Raw genomic sequence first — 16958 nt, forward strand, 5'->3', positions numbered from 1 at the left:
TCCGGGAAGATCCCACATGCCGCGGAGCAACTAAGCCCGTGCGCCACGGCCGCTGAGCCTGCGCTCTAGAGCCCGTGCTCCGCAACAAGAGAAGCCACTGCAGTGGGGAGCCTGCGCACCACAACCAAGAGTAGACCCCGCTCGCCACAACTAGAGAAAGCCCGCGCGCAGCAACGAAGACCCAACGCAGCCAAAATAAATAAATAAGTTTATGTTTAAAAAAATGTATCCCTTGACAAGTTTCAGATGTATTTAAGATAGATCAAAACACGTTGATCTTCTGGCCAGCAGATGGCACTGTGGTTCAGCTGACGGAACCTCAGCCCACTTCACAGCCTACCCTGGATTAACTGTACTTAAGTGTAATTACACGTTCTCTAGGTTTCCAACCTGTAAAGACACAGCGGTGATGGGCTTAATGTCTTTGATTAATAGTAGGGGTAGCACTAAATGCTCTTCTCAACTCTCTGAGGTTCTTCCAGGCACACACAATCTTGTCAGTAATTAGCTCATGTTTAAGTAATGACTTTACAGAATCTCTAATATGGAAGTAAATTTTAACTAGAAGTGAGAACTTTTAATAGAGGATAAATAAATTTTTATTTTTAAATAAGTAGTTTGATCCTTAAATCTTCAAATAGAACTTATCCTTAATATACCAGTAATTAATAGCTTGCCCTGGCAAACATTTATTCTTTCAAGTTGGAATCCTTATAGGTCAGAATATTCGTATGTGTAAAGATTTGGAAACAGGCTAATCTCGCCTTTTATAATCATGTTATGATATTTATCATGAAATTATTTCCTTCGCAGTAGAAGCAGAGCTTAGACTAGAAAGAAAGTGGAGATAATAAAGTCTGGTAGCTATAGCTGAGGTAGGGCATATAAAGCTCCTTAGAATGGCTCTCAACCAGCCTTCCTTCCGATCACACCAAAGCCTAAGCCTGTGCATATTTTCCTTTGGAATAAAATGAGCCTAGAACCTTGGCATTACTGCACAGGAGATGGTATTTCTTACATAGGTATGGCTGCCAATGAACAAAAAAGTGTCTGTTGGCCCTAGCTGCAGCCTAAGAACCAGTGGTTCCACTTCATTTGAACTTCAGGATCAAATCAAATCAACATCTGTAGTCTCTTTATTATAGCATTTATTTTCAAAAAGCACATTTTTCTTTGAGAATAGGCTCTCAGTTCCTTTAGGGACAACACACTGTATGCTTTTATTTTAGGCCAGTTAAGATTTTGGAACCCAGATGATTTGAATGCCTCACAAAGTGGGCCTTCCCCTCCCCAAGACTGGATAGAAGAGAAACTGCAGGAGGTTTGTGAAGATTTGGGGATCACCCGTGATGGTCACCTAAACCGGAAGAAGCTGATCTCCATCTGTGAGCAGTATGGTTTGCAGAATGTCGATGGAGAGGTAAGCCTTGCATCATATTTTTATTCAGGAATAGTAATCATGATAAAAGCTAAACTGGCCACAGGCTAGGAATAGCCATATTTCGGTTTCCTGCAGCATGTTACAGAGACTCCATTCTCTTTTTTTCCTGGGAAGTCAGCCATGAAGATCCTGTCTCTGAGGACCTCATGTTGTATTGTGGAAAAGAAAAACTGACAATAGCTGACGCTTACTGAACCCGTACTGTGTGCCCCTCACTGTGCTAAGCACATTACCCCACATTACTATCAGACACCAGTTCAGTGTAGCATGATGTCAATCTGTGTAGATGTGGCATTCACGGAGCAAAATGTGGGAAAGGTGTCGAGGAAGGACGGAGAGGGGAGTTCAGGAGATTTGAGTTGGAATATTTTGAAGGCCAGGCTGATAAGTTTAGTTTGTTGGAGAGAAGATCTCAGTATCACCCCTGGGTTCTTAAGCAGATTAAGTAATAGTACGTAGGAAAAACTTACTTAATGAGGGTGGTCTGAACTTCTTTTATGGGGTATAGTGGTGTAAAGAGAGCCTTAGATTAGGAGACCAGCCAGGAGCCATCACAATAATCTGGTCATGAGGAAAGGGAAAAGGGTAGGTTGGTGGTTTTGAAAATGTACAACAGAAGAGTCCTGAAGGAGCCCCCGGAAGACTCTTGCTCGGTAAAATTCTGAACTTCACGTTTTCTAAAAAATTAAGAGGGGTGGCAGGACTGGGTGCGTGAACAGCCATGAAACATAAGAATGTAATTAATTCCAAGATATGTCTTTCAAAGAGCTGAAAATAAGGACTGGAGGGACTTAGAGGTTAGGGCTACAGTTGTAGCTTTGGGAAACTTTGATTATAATGATATTTGAAACCATGTTATCTGCTTGCTCAGAGGATAAGTAGTATTATTTTCCTAAACCAGAAAGAGGTTTATTATCAAAAGCTTCCAAGTAGTGTAGCTTGCAGAAAAGTTCTTTCCCCCCCTTCTCCCTTGTGTATGTGACCATTGCACACCCTCTGACTACATTTCAATGGCTCAGTCGTCATTTATTTTTCAGGGATGGCTGTTGAGTCATAAAATTAAATTCATCCTCCTAAATTATAAACCAGCGCAGTATGCAGAACCTTGGGTTGTTCTGCCAAGAAATATTGCACAAACTTGGATTATTTATCTCAGAACAAATCTTGGAATAAACTTAGCTATTTGTGGGGAGTTGCATTTTCTTCTGTGGTGGAGACTCCAGAACCCAGGAAAAGAAGCAGCACATTTATTTTCTTCTGATGTGAGGATGAGTAAAGGATTGCTAATTGAATGTAGCTTTGACTTAGTGTTTTTCCTCCCCACCAAAATCATGAAACACTATAGTACTTTGCATTACTAGCTCTAGACCACAGCGGAGCTGAAAGTTCAAGATGATCTCATCAGCATACAACTTGGAATCCTAGAATTTTACGACTGAAAGCAATTTTAGATCTAGTCACCCCTCATTTTATAGATAAAGAAAGAGATCACTGCTGCCTGTTGCCATCATCACGAAGGGAAACTAGATTCACTGTCTTAAGGCTAAAACTAGTGCCCTGCTTTCCAGAGGCAAGGACGACTGTAGGGCAGGGATGGCAAACTGTCACCCTAGCTGCCACATGTGACCTAAGGGCTACGTCGCCTACCCAATGTTTAAAAATTGAATTTTTTGCTATACTTATTAAAATCAGGAGATTTTTCTAAAAATCAGAAGATTTGGCTCCATTTTGCTGGCAGTGAGAAGCAGCTAGCCCCTTTGGACAGGGCATGCACTCGTGTTCCATTCGCTGGTTTAAAAGGCACCACTTCCTAATGTCTCAAGACCATCCTGCCTCATTTATTTACATCACCTTCCTGGCCCCTCGAGGTATTTGTGATCCCTATTCTAGTGCGTTATTTCCCAACTTACACATTGGGAAATCAACCATCCAAAGACCTGGCTGGTGATGGGGAGTAAGAATGTCCTCAGGGTTCTAGATTCAGCTCCTGCACAGACTGCAGGGGGTGCCCTAGTTGCCCACTGACTTGTATTCTTGTCAGCCCAGCCCTGCCCATCCACCCTCTTCTGAACCCACATCCCTTTATTCACTACCTGTCCACTCCCCCACGTACAGTAACTGGCGGGATTTACTTACTCCACCACTTCAGATGGATCAGGTGATGGGTGTTTAGGCGGTCAGGAAGCTGTGCATTGATTTGGCCAAGGTCACAGGGCCAACCCACGTGGAGCTAAGGTTAGAGCCAAATATGCTGATTCACTTCAGTCAGCACACTTGGATTTTACTGTGACTTCTGGTTTGACAGTCCTGAAAGCCTAGTCCTCTAAGAAAGTGTTCTTTTGGTTGATAAGAACCAGACGGAGAAGCTAAGGGAGCTTGGCAACTTCAGAATTTTGCCCCAACTACCTTTCCATCTGTTTCATCATATGCTTCTCTATTAGGAACTGTTGCTTCTTCCCAAGATTTCCACTCTTTAGAATGATTTTCTTGTTTCAGAGTCCTCTCCAGAGGAAGTGGTATAAAAACAAGAATAGAGACAGATGTTTCCTATTGGGTATGAATTGGAAAAAGAAGCATTGGATAAAAGAAATGCCTCAGGCACTTAGATGAAGGATAAAATCAACAATTATGAGATGACAGGAGTCCTAGCCATAGTCCGGACTTAAGAAGTGAATATTGAAAATTTGAGGATTTGTTACAAAGAGGCCTTTGTGAGAATGGAACCAGGTGTAGGCTCAAATGCAACAAGAGTAAGTTTGTTGCTTGTTCTATTCCTTGCCACTCAGCAAACTGGGCATCACCTTGTTAGAAATGCAGAATCTTAGGCCCTACCCCCAGATTGAACTATATCAGAGTCTGCATTTTAACAGGATTCTCAGGTGATTTCTATTTTGTACACTGGGGGCATGTCCTATAGAAAAAGTTTAGCCCCCCAAATAAAGAGGAAGCCGACTGTGAGGGTGGAGGTCTTCGCCTTCCCTCCCTGTTTTGCGGTATCCATGATTCGTGCTGCTTATTCCCTTTTCCATTCCTCTGTTAAGCTAGGGAACAAACCATCTCCTAGGCAAGCCTCTAGAAGGGACTGTATGTGGTGAGGACTACTTGATTACTGTCACAGGGTGCAAAGTAGTCAGGCAAAATTCCCTTCTCTTTACATCTCTTGGAGGGACCCTTCTATTGCATACACATGAAATCCTTCCTATCCAGTCCTCACTTCTCCTGTGCTAAAGCATTAAAAGAAATAAAGACCCCAAACACGCAGTGCTGTTCCAAGTAAAGTTCTAAATCCCAAGTCATGGGTTTCAGACCCCAACTATTAGATCATTGCCATCTGTCCCAGACCCAATTCTGCCGTGCTAACGTACCAATTTCCAAAATTCAATATAAGCAAAATATCATGTGGAGTCACCGTAATATAACGGCTTAATGAACGTCTAACTATTTTCTGTTGTTACAACACTGGGAAGCTATATCTTTATATTTTTAAGTAATTCTTTAATTCGCAAGAATAACGTGTAGTAACATTAAAGATTACCCGTTCTAACAGTGTGAGCAAAAGAGAAAACAGTTAAATACTAAATTGCATAAAACTATGAAGGTGTTGAAAATGAATTTTATTTAGTTTATGTGAGGGGGAAGGACATATTACTAGAAAGGAAAAAAATTCAGTCAAGTGAGAATAAAGGGACATGTTATATTTCTGGAGTCCTGGGATCAAGAGTGGTGCCAAGTTCTGTTGGCTGGAAGTGTACTCTGGGCCTTTGGGGTTTTTTGAGTGAAATAGTTAAAATATATGGTTGCCCTTTTCTAGATGCTTGAAGAAGTCTTCCATAATCTTGATCCTGATGGTACGATGAGTGTAGAAGATTTTTTCTACGGCTTGTTCAAAAATGGAAAATCCCTTACCCCATCAGCATCTACCCCATATAGACAATTGAAAAGGCACCTCTCCATGCAGGTAAGAAATAGGAAGTGGTTTCTTTGTGAGTAGAAGTTAAAATCCATTTGAATAATTTCTAATGAATTAATCTGCTGTCTAAAGAAAAATACTGAGGAGAAAGAGAGGCAAAAGAAGAGTAGTAAAGAAAGACTGAACCATTGGGGAAGGAAAAGCTGGGTTTGAGAAATGACCATAAATTACAGTAGGAAGACCACTAATTATGCCCCTTCTTGTTGGCTGTAGGTCAGAAGAAACCTGGTGTTAAGTAGAGGCACATTTCATCTGTATGAAGGAACTCTCGGCCAGGTCAACTGTTGATAAGCTTTGCATTCTAGGCTGACTTAGGAAAGGGAGATCAAAGGGGCTGCGTGACTTCTTATCCTAGCAGTATAAATTAGAGAGACACGCCTTCTGCTCCTTGTGGTCAGGACTGACCAGTTTTGGTCTTGACCAACACCATGTTGCAATGCCTGAGCTTGCTTAAGTCTCTTTCTTCTTCCAGTCTTTCGATGAGAGTGGACGACGGACCACAACCCCGTCTGCGATGACAAGTACCATTGGCTTTCGGGTCTTCTCCTGCCTGGATGATGGGATGGGCTATGCATCAGTGGAGAGAATACTTGACACCTGGCATGAAGAGGGCATTGAGAACAGCCAGGAGATCCTGAAGGTGTGGCAGCTAAAATGAGAGAAAAATGACGAATTGGGGCAGGGTTGAAAAATTCCATTTTTTTGAAACTGTGATTTGATTCGATTTCTCCTTAATGATTCTTCTATTCACAAGATCTCAGACGTAAGAGGTAACTTTTCCTACCCACTTCAGCCAGGATTATTGATAACCTCTTTCCATGTTTTTAACCCCTAAATTATTGATAAGAAATTTCTTAGCTGATCTCTGGTTGGTAAAGATTAGAGTTTTACCGTTGTGTTTATTTACGGTGCCAGAGAGCAATTTTTTTAAACATGCAAATAATCACGTTATGTTTTTCTTAGAGAGAGCTTAGTTATGCTGTGGATTGAATATTGTTTCTAAGCAATCACTAAAGAAATGTAAGCCTCCAGCCTGGAGACTGTAAATTCAGCTTCACATTTTCTGCTTTCACAGGATAGAACTTGTGATTGTCTTGAACTTGTTCTGATTTCTAGGCCTTGGATTTCAGCCTTGATGGAAATGTTAATTTGACAGAACTGACGCTGGCTCTTGAAAATGAACTTTTGGTTACCAAGAACAGCATTCACCAGGCAGCTCTGGCCAGCTTTAAGGCTGAGATCCGGCATTTGCTGTGAGTTAAGCAGAAGGTTCACCTGCTCTATTCCCTTTCCTACTTGTCGAGCAAGTCATTCAGATGCCTGTGGCATACATTCTTCCATCCTGTACGCAGTTGTGGCTAATCGCCTGTCATCTCACTTCTGTGAAAATGAGGTAGAGCTTAGATTTGCATGTAGTCTGTTGAAGAGGAATGTCTCTTCAATGTCTGTGTGGAATGTCTGTGTGTTTTTGAAGGGTTTTGGTTGTCTTGGTTTTGTGTTTGTATTGAAGCAAGCCAGAGGAGAGCTTTTTGGGGTCTACTTGTTGCTTAGAAACAGTTTCCCTCATACTTGGTTTCTTTCTGATTCTAGGGAGCAGGTTGATCAAGTGGTCAGAGAAAAAGAGAAGCTACGGTCAGATCTGGAAAAAGCTGAGAAGCTCAAGTCTCTAATGGCCTCAGAGGTGGACGATCACCACGCAGCCATAGAGCGGCGGAATGAGTACAACCTCAGGTACGACTGGCTGGGCCAGGACCCTCCTTTCCCACCGCCCTGGCCCAGGGCAGTGGGGCTCAGCCTGCCTGCCCGCTTGGCCACACCTGGCCGGAGTGACTTAGGTGTGGCCAAGCCTCAAGGAAAGCAGGATTCACTAGACACTTTCTCAAGGAGCTTCCCATGTCTGTGACTCTGTGTTTCCATTTTTGGTGGATCCACGTAGGGACCTCTGAGGGATCTGATGGCAGCTTGTCAGTCTTTCCTCCTCACAGGAAACTGGATGAAGAGTACAAGGAACGAATAGCAGCCTTAAAGAATGAGCTTCGAAAGGAGAGAGAACAGATCCTACAACAGGTGGGCAAGCAGCGTTTGGAACTTGAGCAGGAAATTGAAAAGGCAAAAACAGAAGAGAATTACACCCGGGACCGCCTTGCCCTCTCTTTAAAGGTAATTATCCTATTGGTTGTACAGTCTGTGTCCCTGCTGGGAATACACATGGAAAACCACAGCTCTGTAAGAGGACAGGTCTGCACGGGGCTCATAAGTCTGCCCAGCTGGGTCATGACCGGACATGGTAGAGCCCCCACTGGGAGCTAGATTTCAGGGGTGTCTAGGCTTCTGGTTTGCCAACAGCGTATCTTGTTCTTACCCCCGGAAGTTACACTGGGTCCTCAGGGCTCTTTGGCTCCTGGTTGATGCTCTGTTCCTTCCTTGCACTCCCCCTTCCTCATTCTTAGCAGATGACTTTATTTCCTGCCACACAGAGGCCATCAGCTTTGTTTCTTTGCTTCCAAATGTACCTTTTCCCTTATACATCCTCCTGTCCTTCCCTGTGCCTCTGTAGAGGAAGTGATCCTTCTCTTTATTGGACTCTGACACCAGATAATATGGTACAGTGTTATCTAGAGATAAAGGGTGGGCGGGGTAGGAGGGGGTCTGGCCTCAAGACTGCCTGCTTCCAATCTGGATACCACTACTTACAGAAAACCTTGATCAAGTTACTCAAACCTGTTTCTTAATGCACAAAAGAGGCACCATCGTAATACCTACCCCCATAGCATTGATATGGAGATTAAATGAGTTGCTACATATTACAGTATCTAGAAGGTAATAAGTACCTATGGAATATTCACTACCGTTGAAGTTATAAAAGGTTCCTGAAACTCCACACATCAAAAACTGAGCTAATTCTCACTTCCTAACCATCAAACTGCTTCCTCTCTGGAATCTTCTCCCTAATCTACATCACCACCTGTGCTGAAAGTCATAGAAGCTAAAGTCCTCAGTCATCCTTGATTATCAGTTTCTGAGTCCCGTTGATGCTCTGAAATGCTTCTCAGATTTATCCCATCTCTCCATTTCCACAGCCTCTGAAGAGGTGCACAATTCATCACGATTTCTCAGCTGACCTACGTGCATCCTTTTTTCCATCTATCCAACCTCCATATTGTCACCAGAGTTACCTTTCTTAAGAACACTTAAAATCATGCTGTTCCCTCTATAAAAGTGCAACATGGCAGCACTGAAGGGCCCTGAAAGGGAGCTTGTCCTCATGCCTTTCTAACCTCAGATCCTGCCAGCAACCCCCAGGGCCATGCCCTCAACCCTGCTGCACCTGCCATCAGCTGTCTCAGTTCCTCAGTAAGCTTTTAGGCTCCTTCACTGCTTTCTCCAACACTGCAGGCCAAACTACTTTTTCATTCCCATTACACTTTTTTTTTTCTTGCCAGAAGATAGCATATTTTCTATCACATCATAGATAATTGTATCCATATCTGCCTCCACGGCCGTGGTCCCGATTGTGTGTTCCCTGTGGTCAGCAACAGAAGCTGATTTGTCAGTTTCCAGAGCATCAACACAGGCCCGATAGTTGCTCTTGATCGGTTGTTTTTTTTTTTTTTTTTGCGGTACGTGCGTCTCTCACTGTTGTGGCCTCTCCCGTTGCGGAGCACAGGCTCCGGACGCGCAGGCTCAGCGGACATGGCTCATGGGCCCAGCCGCTCCGCGGCATGTGGGATCTTCCCGGACCGGGGCATGAACCCGTGTCCCCTGCATCGGCAGGCGGACTCTCAACCACTGCGCCACCAGGGAAGCCCTGCTCCTGATGGTTTTAACATCTAAATTTAGACACACTTAGGAAGATTAGAGTTGTAGAACTTGCATTTTGGGGGAAGGTAGTACTTTTCAAAAACACTTCAGGCACATTCTTTTTCACTCCATGTTACTGTGTGAGGGTGTGAACAAGAATGTATTTAAGATATATTGGCTCTATATTCTTTTGGCAAAATATACTTTGAAAATAATGTTCTTCCAATTATCCTATAGCATTGGAATAGAAAATATGTCAAATGGCACATTTATTTTTTTAACAAATGTGGGTGGAAATCTTACAAGTGTTTTATATACAGAAAAACCCCACCTTTTGTGGACTTTGGTTGATATGTTATTTTATTATAATAATTCAAAATAAAAATTATGAAAAACCTGTATGTATAGCTTTTACATCTTTAAACCAAAATAAAATTGCAAATTAAATATAACATATCTATATCATCATTAAATGAAAATTGTTAGAGCTATCCTACTTTTTAGAGTTTTTTTGAGTTCTCTTTTGCTGTCAGATGAACAAGGTATTCTGCAACCAGTCTTTCATCTGACAGTTTATTGAGAATGTTTTTCACGTCATTAAATTTTCTACTGCAACGCTGTCGAATTGGAAATACAATGCAAGCCATATATGTAATTTCAAATTTTCAAACAGGCACATTAAAAGGTAAAAAGAAACAGGTGAATTTCATTTTAAATCATTTTTATTTAATCTAATATCTCCAAAACAGTATCTTTTTGACTTGTAATTCATCTACAGAAATTATTACTGTGTTTTTGTTCTAACTCTTCAGTATCTGGTGAATATTTTATATTCACAGCACATCTCAGTTTGTGCTGTATACGTTTCAGGTGCTCCATGGTTACCTGTGACTGCTTGTGACCACTGTTGGGCAGCATGGTTCTGTAGGATCAAGAAAAGCATGCCTCCAGGAGGCATGCTTTGAGGTTATAAGATAGATATCAGTTTTTTCATATTTACTTTTTCTGCTCTCATGTACTGAAACTTTCAAGATGAACACATTTTCTCGATCTAGAGCATTGATGTATGTGTGCTATAAAATGGTACAACAGTTTATCTCTTAATCTGTGCCCACTTAATTTCCCCAAATTTCTTCAGGAAAACAGTCGTCTAGAAAATGAGCTTCTGGAAAATGCAGAGAAGTTGGCAGAGTATGAGAATCTGACAAACAAACTTAAGCGAAATTTGGAAAATGTTTTGGCAGAAAAGGTAAGTCTTTAAATTTGATTTCCTGATATGTAGCCCCAAAGTGTAGTTCACTCAAAAGAGCAGAAGCTATGCCACCAAGAAAATTTCTTCTATGGAATTATTTATGTGACTAAAGGAAGCTGTCATTTTTGCAGGGATTTAATTTATACGAGGGAAACATGGCGTGGCACTGAGAAACAATCTCTGCTTTGACTGAACACATCACTCTAGAATCTTCTCCCCATCATCTAATTGATGGTGTTTCTGCTTAAATGTCACATTCCTTTCATACTCCAGACACTGGGTGAACACCAGAAACTTGGGTCTTTGGTACATTATAGGTCAAAGAAGGACACTTGGAAAAAATGACAACTTTGCCCTTTTCATTTTCTAGTTTGGTGACCTTGATCCCAGCAGTGCTGAATTCTTTTTGCAAGAAGAAAGGCTGACACAGATGAGAAATGAATATGGGCAGCAGTGCAGGGTGAGTGACTGAAGAGAACTTAGCGGAGGAGTGCCTGGGTTCAAATACTGCTTCACCATTTACTAGCTGTGTGGCCATGAGCACATCACTTAATCTGCGGGTGTTTCAATTCCTCACCTATGAGATAGCAAAAATAAGAGTACCCACCAGATAAGGTTGTTGTGGAGAGTCAATGAGTAAATATATGTAAAGTGCTTAGAACAGAGCCTGAGACACAGAAAACACTTAACCTACGTGCTGGTTGTTAATGTTATTGTTTAGTATCCTGAAATACGAGAGAATCATGCAAACTGCATTTGTCTGCTTTATCTGGGTCGGAAATTGCCAGTAATTGGAGGAAAATAAAGTTTTATTCTAAGAGAAGGAAAACGTGGTCATGTTGATGTGCTTATTCCAAAACTAGTCTTTCCTGAGCGATCAACACTGATCGCTGATATAATTTGCTTTTGTTCTGTGGTTTTTTTTCCTGAATACAGTCCTTATTTTATTTACAAAATTCAAATGGAGCAGAAACCACTCAAGTCTTTTAAGTAGTAAGTTATTACAAATTCCTACCAGAGGACACAAAAACATCCTTATAAATAATAGGAATCTTTGATTTTTTAAAAAAGTAACTCTCCTAAGCTCAGGAATGTGGGCTTTTTTTTTTTCCTTAAGCCACAGACACTTGTTTATTTTAACAAGGTAGGCATAACTGAGTTCTAACTGCTTTGGGTGAACATTGTGCTTGGGCAAAAATGAAGAAAACAATCACCTCCTTATGAGGTTGTTCATAGCCTGCCTTCTCAGGAAATACACATGCACACTTTGAGAAAAGAAATGAAACATTTATGCCACCCTTATAAATAAGTTATGGCTCTTGACTCTAATCAAGTACAGGTGTTTTCTGCTGTGCTTTTAGTTATTTCATCAGTAAAATCTGTCAGCTCTACCTCCAAAAATTCCCCAAATTTGTCCACTTATTTATTTTTTTAAACAGTTTTTCATAACCATACAATTCACCCATTTAAGGTGTATAATTCAGTCTCTTTTAGTATATTCACAGAATTGTGCAACCATTACCAGAATTCATTTTAGAACATTTTCATCACCCAAAAGGAAACTACCTCTCCACCTAGCTGTAATCTCTCCCATGACCCCCAGCCCTAGACAACTAATAATCTACTTGCTGTCTCTTTGGTTTTGCCTATGCTTTACATTTCCTATAAATGGAATTATACAACATGTCATCCTTTGTGACTGGCTTCCTTCATTTGGCATACGTTTTCAAGGTCCATCCATACTGTAGCATGTATCAGTACTTCATTTCTTTCCATTGCTGAATAATATTCCATTATATAGCTCTACCACATTTTATTTAACCATTCATTAGTTGATGGACATTGGGTTATCTTGAATATTGTGAACAATGCTGCTGTGAACACTTGTGTGCAAGTTTGGTTTTGTTTTGTTTTTTTTAAACAGAAACAGACTCACAGACTTAGAGAACAAACTTATGGTTACCAGCAGGGAAGGGTGGGAGGGAGGGATAGACTGGGAGTTTGGGATGGACACGTACACACTGGTTTATTTATTTATTTATTTATTTATTTTGGCTGCTTTGTTGCTGTGTGGGCTTTCTCTAGTTGTGGTGAGTGGGGGCTACTCTTCATTGCGGTGTGCGGGCTTCTCGTTGCGGTGGCTTCTCTTGTTGTGGCACACGGGCTCCAGGCACACGGGCTTCACTGGCTGCAGCACACGGGCTCAGCAGTTGCGGCACACGGGCCCTAGAGCATGTGGGCTTCAGTAGTTGCAGTGCGTGGGCTCAGTATTTGCGGTGCGTGGGCTCAGTAGTTGCAGCGTGAGGGCTCTAGGGTGCGCGGGCTTCAGTAGTTGTGGCTCATGGGCTCAGTAGTTGTGGCTCATGGGCTCTAGAGCGCAGGCTCAGCAGTTGTGCATGGGCTTAGTTGCTCCATGGCATGTGGGATCTTCCCAGACCAGGGGTCGAACCCGTGTCCCCTGCATTGGCAGGTGAATTCTTAACCACTGTGACACCAGGGAAGTCCTGTGTGCAAGTTTTTGTGTGGACATACGCTTTCATTTCTCTTGGGTATGTACCTAGGAGTGGAATTCGTGGGTCATATGATCACTGTATGTTTAACCTTTTGAGGAAGTGCCAAATTTTTTCCAAGATGTTTGCACCATTTTACATTCCCACCAATATGAGAGCTGCAATTTCTCCACATCCTTGCCAACAGTTGTTATTATATGTCTTTTTAAAAAAATATCTTTATTGGAGTATAATTGCTTTACAGTGTTGTATTAGTTTCTGCCGTACCACAAACAAAGTGAATCAGCTATATGTATACCTATGCATTCCCACCACTGGGCATATACCCTGAGAAAACCGTAATTGAAAAAGAGTCACGTACCACAATGTTCATTGCAGCACTATTTACAATAGCCAGGACATGGAAGCAACCTAAGTGTCCATTGACAGATGAATGGGTAAAGAAGATGTGGCACATATATACAATGGAATATTACTCAGCCATAAAATGAAACGAAACTGAGTTATTTGTAGTGAGGTGGATGGACCTAGAGTCTGTCATACAGAGTGAAGTAAGTCAGACAGAGAAAAACAAATATTGTATGCTAATGCACATACATGGAATCTAAAAAAATGGTACTGATGAACCTAGTGGCAGGGCAGGAAAAAAGACACAGATGTAGAAAACGGACTTGAGGACACGTGGGGGAGGGGAAGCTGGGCCGAAGTGAGAGAGTGGCATGCACATATATACACTACCAAATGTAAAATGATGGCCAGTGGGAAGCTGCTGCATAGCACAGGGAGATCAGCTCAGTGCTTTGTGACCACCTAGAGGGGTGGGATACGGAGGGAGGCTCAAGAAGGAGGGGATATGGGGATACATGTATGTCTTTTTTATTTTAGCCATCCTAGTGGGTATTAAGTGGTATCTCATTGTGAGTTTGATTTGCATTTCCCTGATGGCTAATAACACTGAGTATCTTTTCATTTGCTTATCTTCTTTGGAGAAATGTGTCTTCGGATCCTTTGCTGAATATTGAAATGTGTTATTTGTCTTTTTATTATTAAGTTGTAATAGTTCTTTATATATTCTACAATCAAGTCCCTTATCAGATATATAATTTACAAAAACTTTTCTCCCATTCTGTGGGTTGTGTTTTTACTTTCTTGTTGGTATCCTTTGAAGCACAAAAGTTTTTAATTTTGATGATGTACAGTTTATTTTTCTTTTGTTGCTTGTGTTTTTGACATCACATCTAAGACTTGTATTGGTTTTTAAACTCCAGCTATTACAAGACCAAGTAGATGAACTCCAGTCTGAGCTGGAAGAATATCGTGCACAAGGCAAAGTGCTCAGACTTCCCTCGAAAAACTCACCATCAGAAGAACTTGATCTTAGCAGTGGTTGCGTCGAGCCTGACCAGGGTAAGCCATTCAGATGCCATCTTTTCAGAGTCTCTGCCTTTGACTTTTGTTTTTAAAACCGTGGTTGAATGTAGAATTGCAAAATGTTGGCAATCCCGCCCCACCCCAGCCCGCCCCCCGTCAAAAAAAAAGACTTTGGCAGTGCTATTTTCTTGAGCTGTTTCACTTGTGGTCTGTTTTTTCATTTGTCCTTGAAGTCTTTATGAGAATATTTCCATCTGATTTTTATATGCATCAACAAAGAAATGGAAAAATCAAACCACAAGGATATTTGCTTCGTTTAAAAAAAAAAAAAACTGGCCACAAGTCTGAGAATCCAGGCCTTGGGAGTGTTAGAATTCAGTCACTGAGTTATTGCTGAATCCTCCCTTTCTAAAAGAGTGCCTAACTGGTATGACAGTGTTTTGGAGAGCGAGCCAGCCAGAAACCACAAAATTTGATTTCCTTATGCTGGCTGTGCTAAATGTCTGCAAAACAACAAATAAGATAAATAAACCTTGGTTGCCTGTACCTTTGAGGAGGATTTTGAGTAGCAAGGTTGGAAGGCAGAGTCATTTGGGAACCCTCCTACATTCATTATCAGCTCTTTTCCTCCCTCCTGGCATCCTGCCCCTTTCCTCCAGTGGGTTGAATTTCAGTTTCAGAAAGGGTTTATAATAAATTCTTCATCATAAGTAGTTTTCCCCACTGCTCCTTGGAACAGGAGTACAGGTTCTTACAAGGGTTGTTTATTCTTCTCCTTACCTATTTATTCTGGAATAAATAAGGGATTGGGGAGGGGACAGGGACAGGCTTGAACATCTTTCCTCTGATTCTAAGTGTGTACTCTGTAGCCTTACTGTGGTATAAGAATGGAGCCCAACTGATATGATGTATCTCAGAAGCTTTTCTGGGCTTTTCCATAGATGACCAAGGGCTGGGAGTTCTCCTCATGGGTACATGAGGCTGTGTCATCTTGGGGTGGTTTACACCCCAGGTATCACTTCTCAGTTGGGGATGTGCCATGATAGATGAAGAGAAAGCCCAAAGCAGGACTGTCAATTCCAGATGCTAGACTTACGCTCTTTCTTGCATCTGCCTGTGTATCTCCACATGAAAAGCTTTTTTGTGTCCCCTGCCTTAAGAGATTTCTACGTAGTAGTAGATGTAATCATTTTGTCTTTGTACTAGCTCAGCCCTCAGCCTATGCTTCACATTTCAGTGTCCTTCTCAGTCATCATCATGGGCAGTTGCAGAGGTGAACTCATATGAATGAGTCGAGAATTTTCTATCGAATCTGCCTATATCCAGGTTCCTAACCTATGCCCTATTCTTTAAAAAATTTTAGCTGATAATTTAAGGTAAGGCCCTATCTGCACTACAGGAAATTAATATTACAATACTGAATCTTTTGTAATGTTGAGGGGTGGGTTGGATATCTTGACCCATGAAGTTAACACCTCAAAGCATAGCAAGTATGCTGGCCGTTCATTCTCCTGCCACATTGCCCCTCTGCTAATTTGTCACTCAGTATTCATTGGATGGAAAGAAGGCTGGTTGGTTTGACCTAACTACCTCACTCTGCAGGATTTTCATTAGGAGGAGGTCACCTTTAAGCAACAATTTCCACATCTACTCCCACCTCCTATTTTGTTGGATTCTATTAAGGTCTGGTACATTGCCTGTACATGAAAGAATCTGTTCACCTTCACTTTTTCTTGTTTCCCCTAATACTTGGCTTCTGTTGTTTCCTAGTAGATCTCATCTGTAGTAATTTAAGCTAAAAATTATTCCTCAATTAAACTGGATATCCTTCCTTAGATGCCAGTTGTGTTATTGAAAGAACCTGCTGCAGGGTCAACAGATCCGATGTGTTTTCAGGGCTTGGTTCTGAAGAATGCAATCCATTGAATATGAGCATCGAGGCGGAGCTGGTCATCGAACAGATGAAAGAACAACATCACAGGGACTTGTGTTGCCTGAGACTGGAGCTTGAAGATAAAGTAAGACCTTTTTATCAATCCTGTTCTCCGATTTCTTTGAGCTCTGACAAGCGTTTGCATGTAGGACATTCTCAATTCTTTTTCCTCAAAGAGCAGCACTTTCTATACATTTCCTTTTGTGTCCTGTTGGCTACCAGGAACGCACTACCTCAGCATGGTTTCACAGGCCAAGGGTGAGGCCTTTTCCTCATAGGAGAGAGTTTCTTAAAAATGTAGTACCTTCAGTCCTAGCAAGCATGGAACTTGCAGATGATTACATTATTTCCAACTCACTGAAAGACATCTTAATAAAACTAAAAAGCCCTTTGATATAGCATTACTTCCTAAATTAGGTACAAATTCTGAATCTTGGCCTTCAAAACCCTTTACCGTGTTGCTTTAGGTTATATTTCCAGTCTTCTCTTTTACCATTCCTTTGAGTTACCTTATCTTCCAGCCAAACTAGGTAGTTTGCTGCTCTTCATCAAACTGTCCTCTTTTGCTCATGCTATTACGTGCTGTGTTATTATTTCTTTCTACCTCTTGAAAATCTACTTAACCTTGAGAGTTTATATCAAATGCTACCTCTTACATTCCTGAATTCTTCCAACCAAAT

At 41.5% G+C, this 16958-nt stretch overlaps 1 protein-coding gene across 10 annotated transcripts in view; it reads left to right on the forward strand.

Annotated features, from left to right (window-relative positions):
* Positions 1-16958, forward strand: part of NIN (ninein) — a 105027-nt gene that overhangs the window by 50802 nt on the left and 37267 nt on the right. For all 10 annotated transcript variants that reach the window (XM_079914966.1, XM_079914972.1, XM_079914968.1 and 7 more), the window contains 10 exons: positions 1230-1420; positions 5253-5399; positions 5884-6051; positions 6528-6664; positions 7002-7142; positions 7397-7571; positions 10351-10461; positions 10835-10924; positions 14243-14381; positions 16242-16363. In XM_079914966.1, the coding sequence (XP_079771092.1) occupies positions 1230-1420; positions 5253-5399; positions 5884-6051; positions 6528-6664; positions 7002-7142; positions 7397-7571; positions 10351-10461; positions 10835-10924; positions 14243-14381; positions 16242-16363 (1421 nt within the window). The remainder of the gene's footprint in view (positions 1-1229; positions 1421-5252; positions 5400-5883; positions 6052-6527; positions 6665-7001; positions 7143-7396; positions 7572-10350; positions 10462-10834; positions 10925-14242; positions 14382-16241; positions 16364-16958) is intronic.

This window comes from Stenella coeruleoalba (genome assembly GCF_951394435.1).
Source record: "Stenella coeruleoalba genome assembly, chromosome: 2".
Lineage (NCBI taxonomy): Eukaryota > Metazoa > Chordata > Mammalia > Artiodactyla > Delphinidae > Stenella > Stenella coeruleoalba.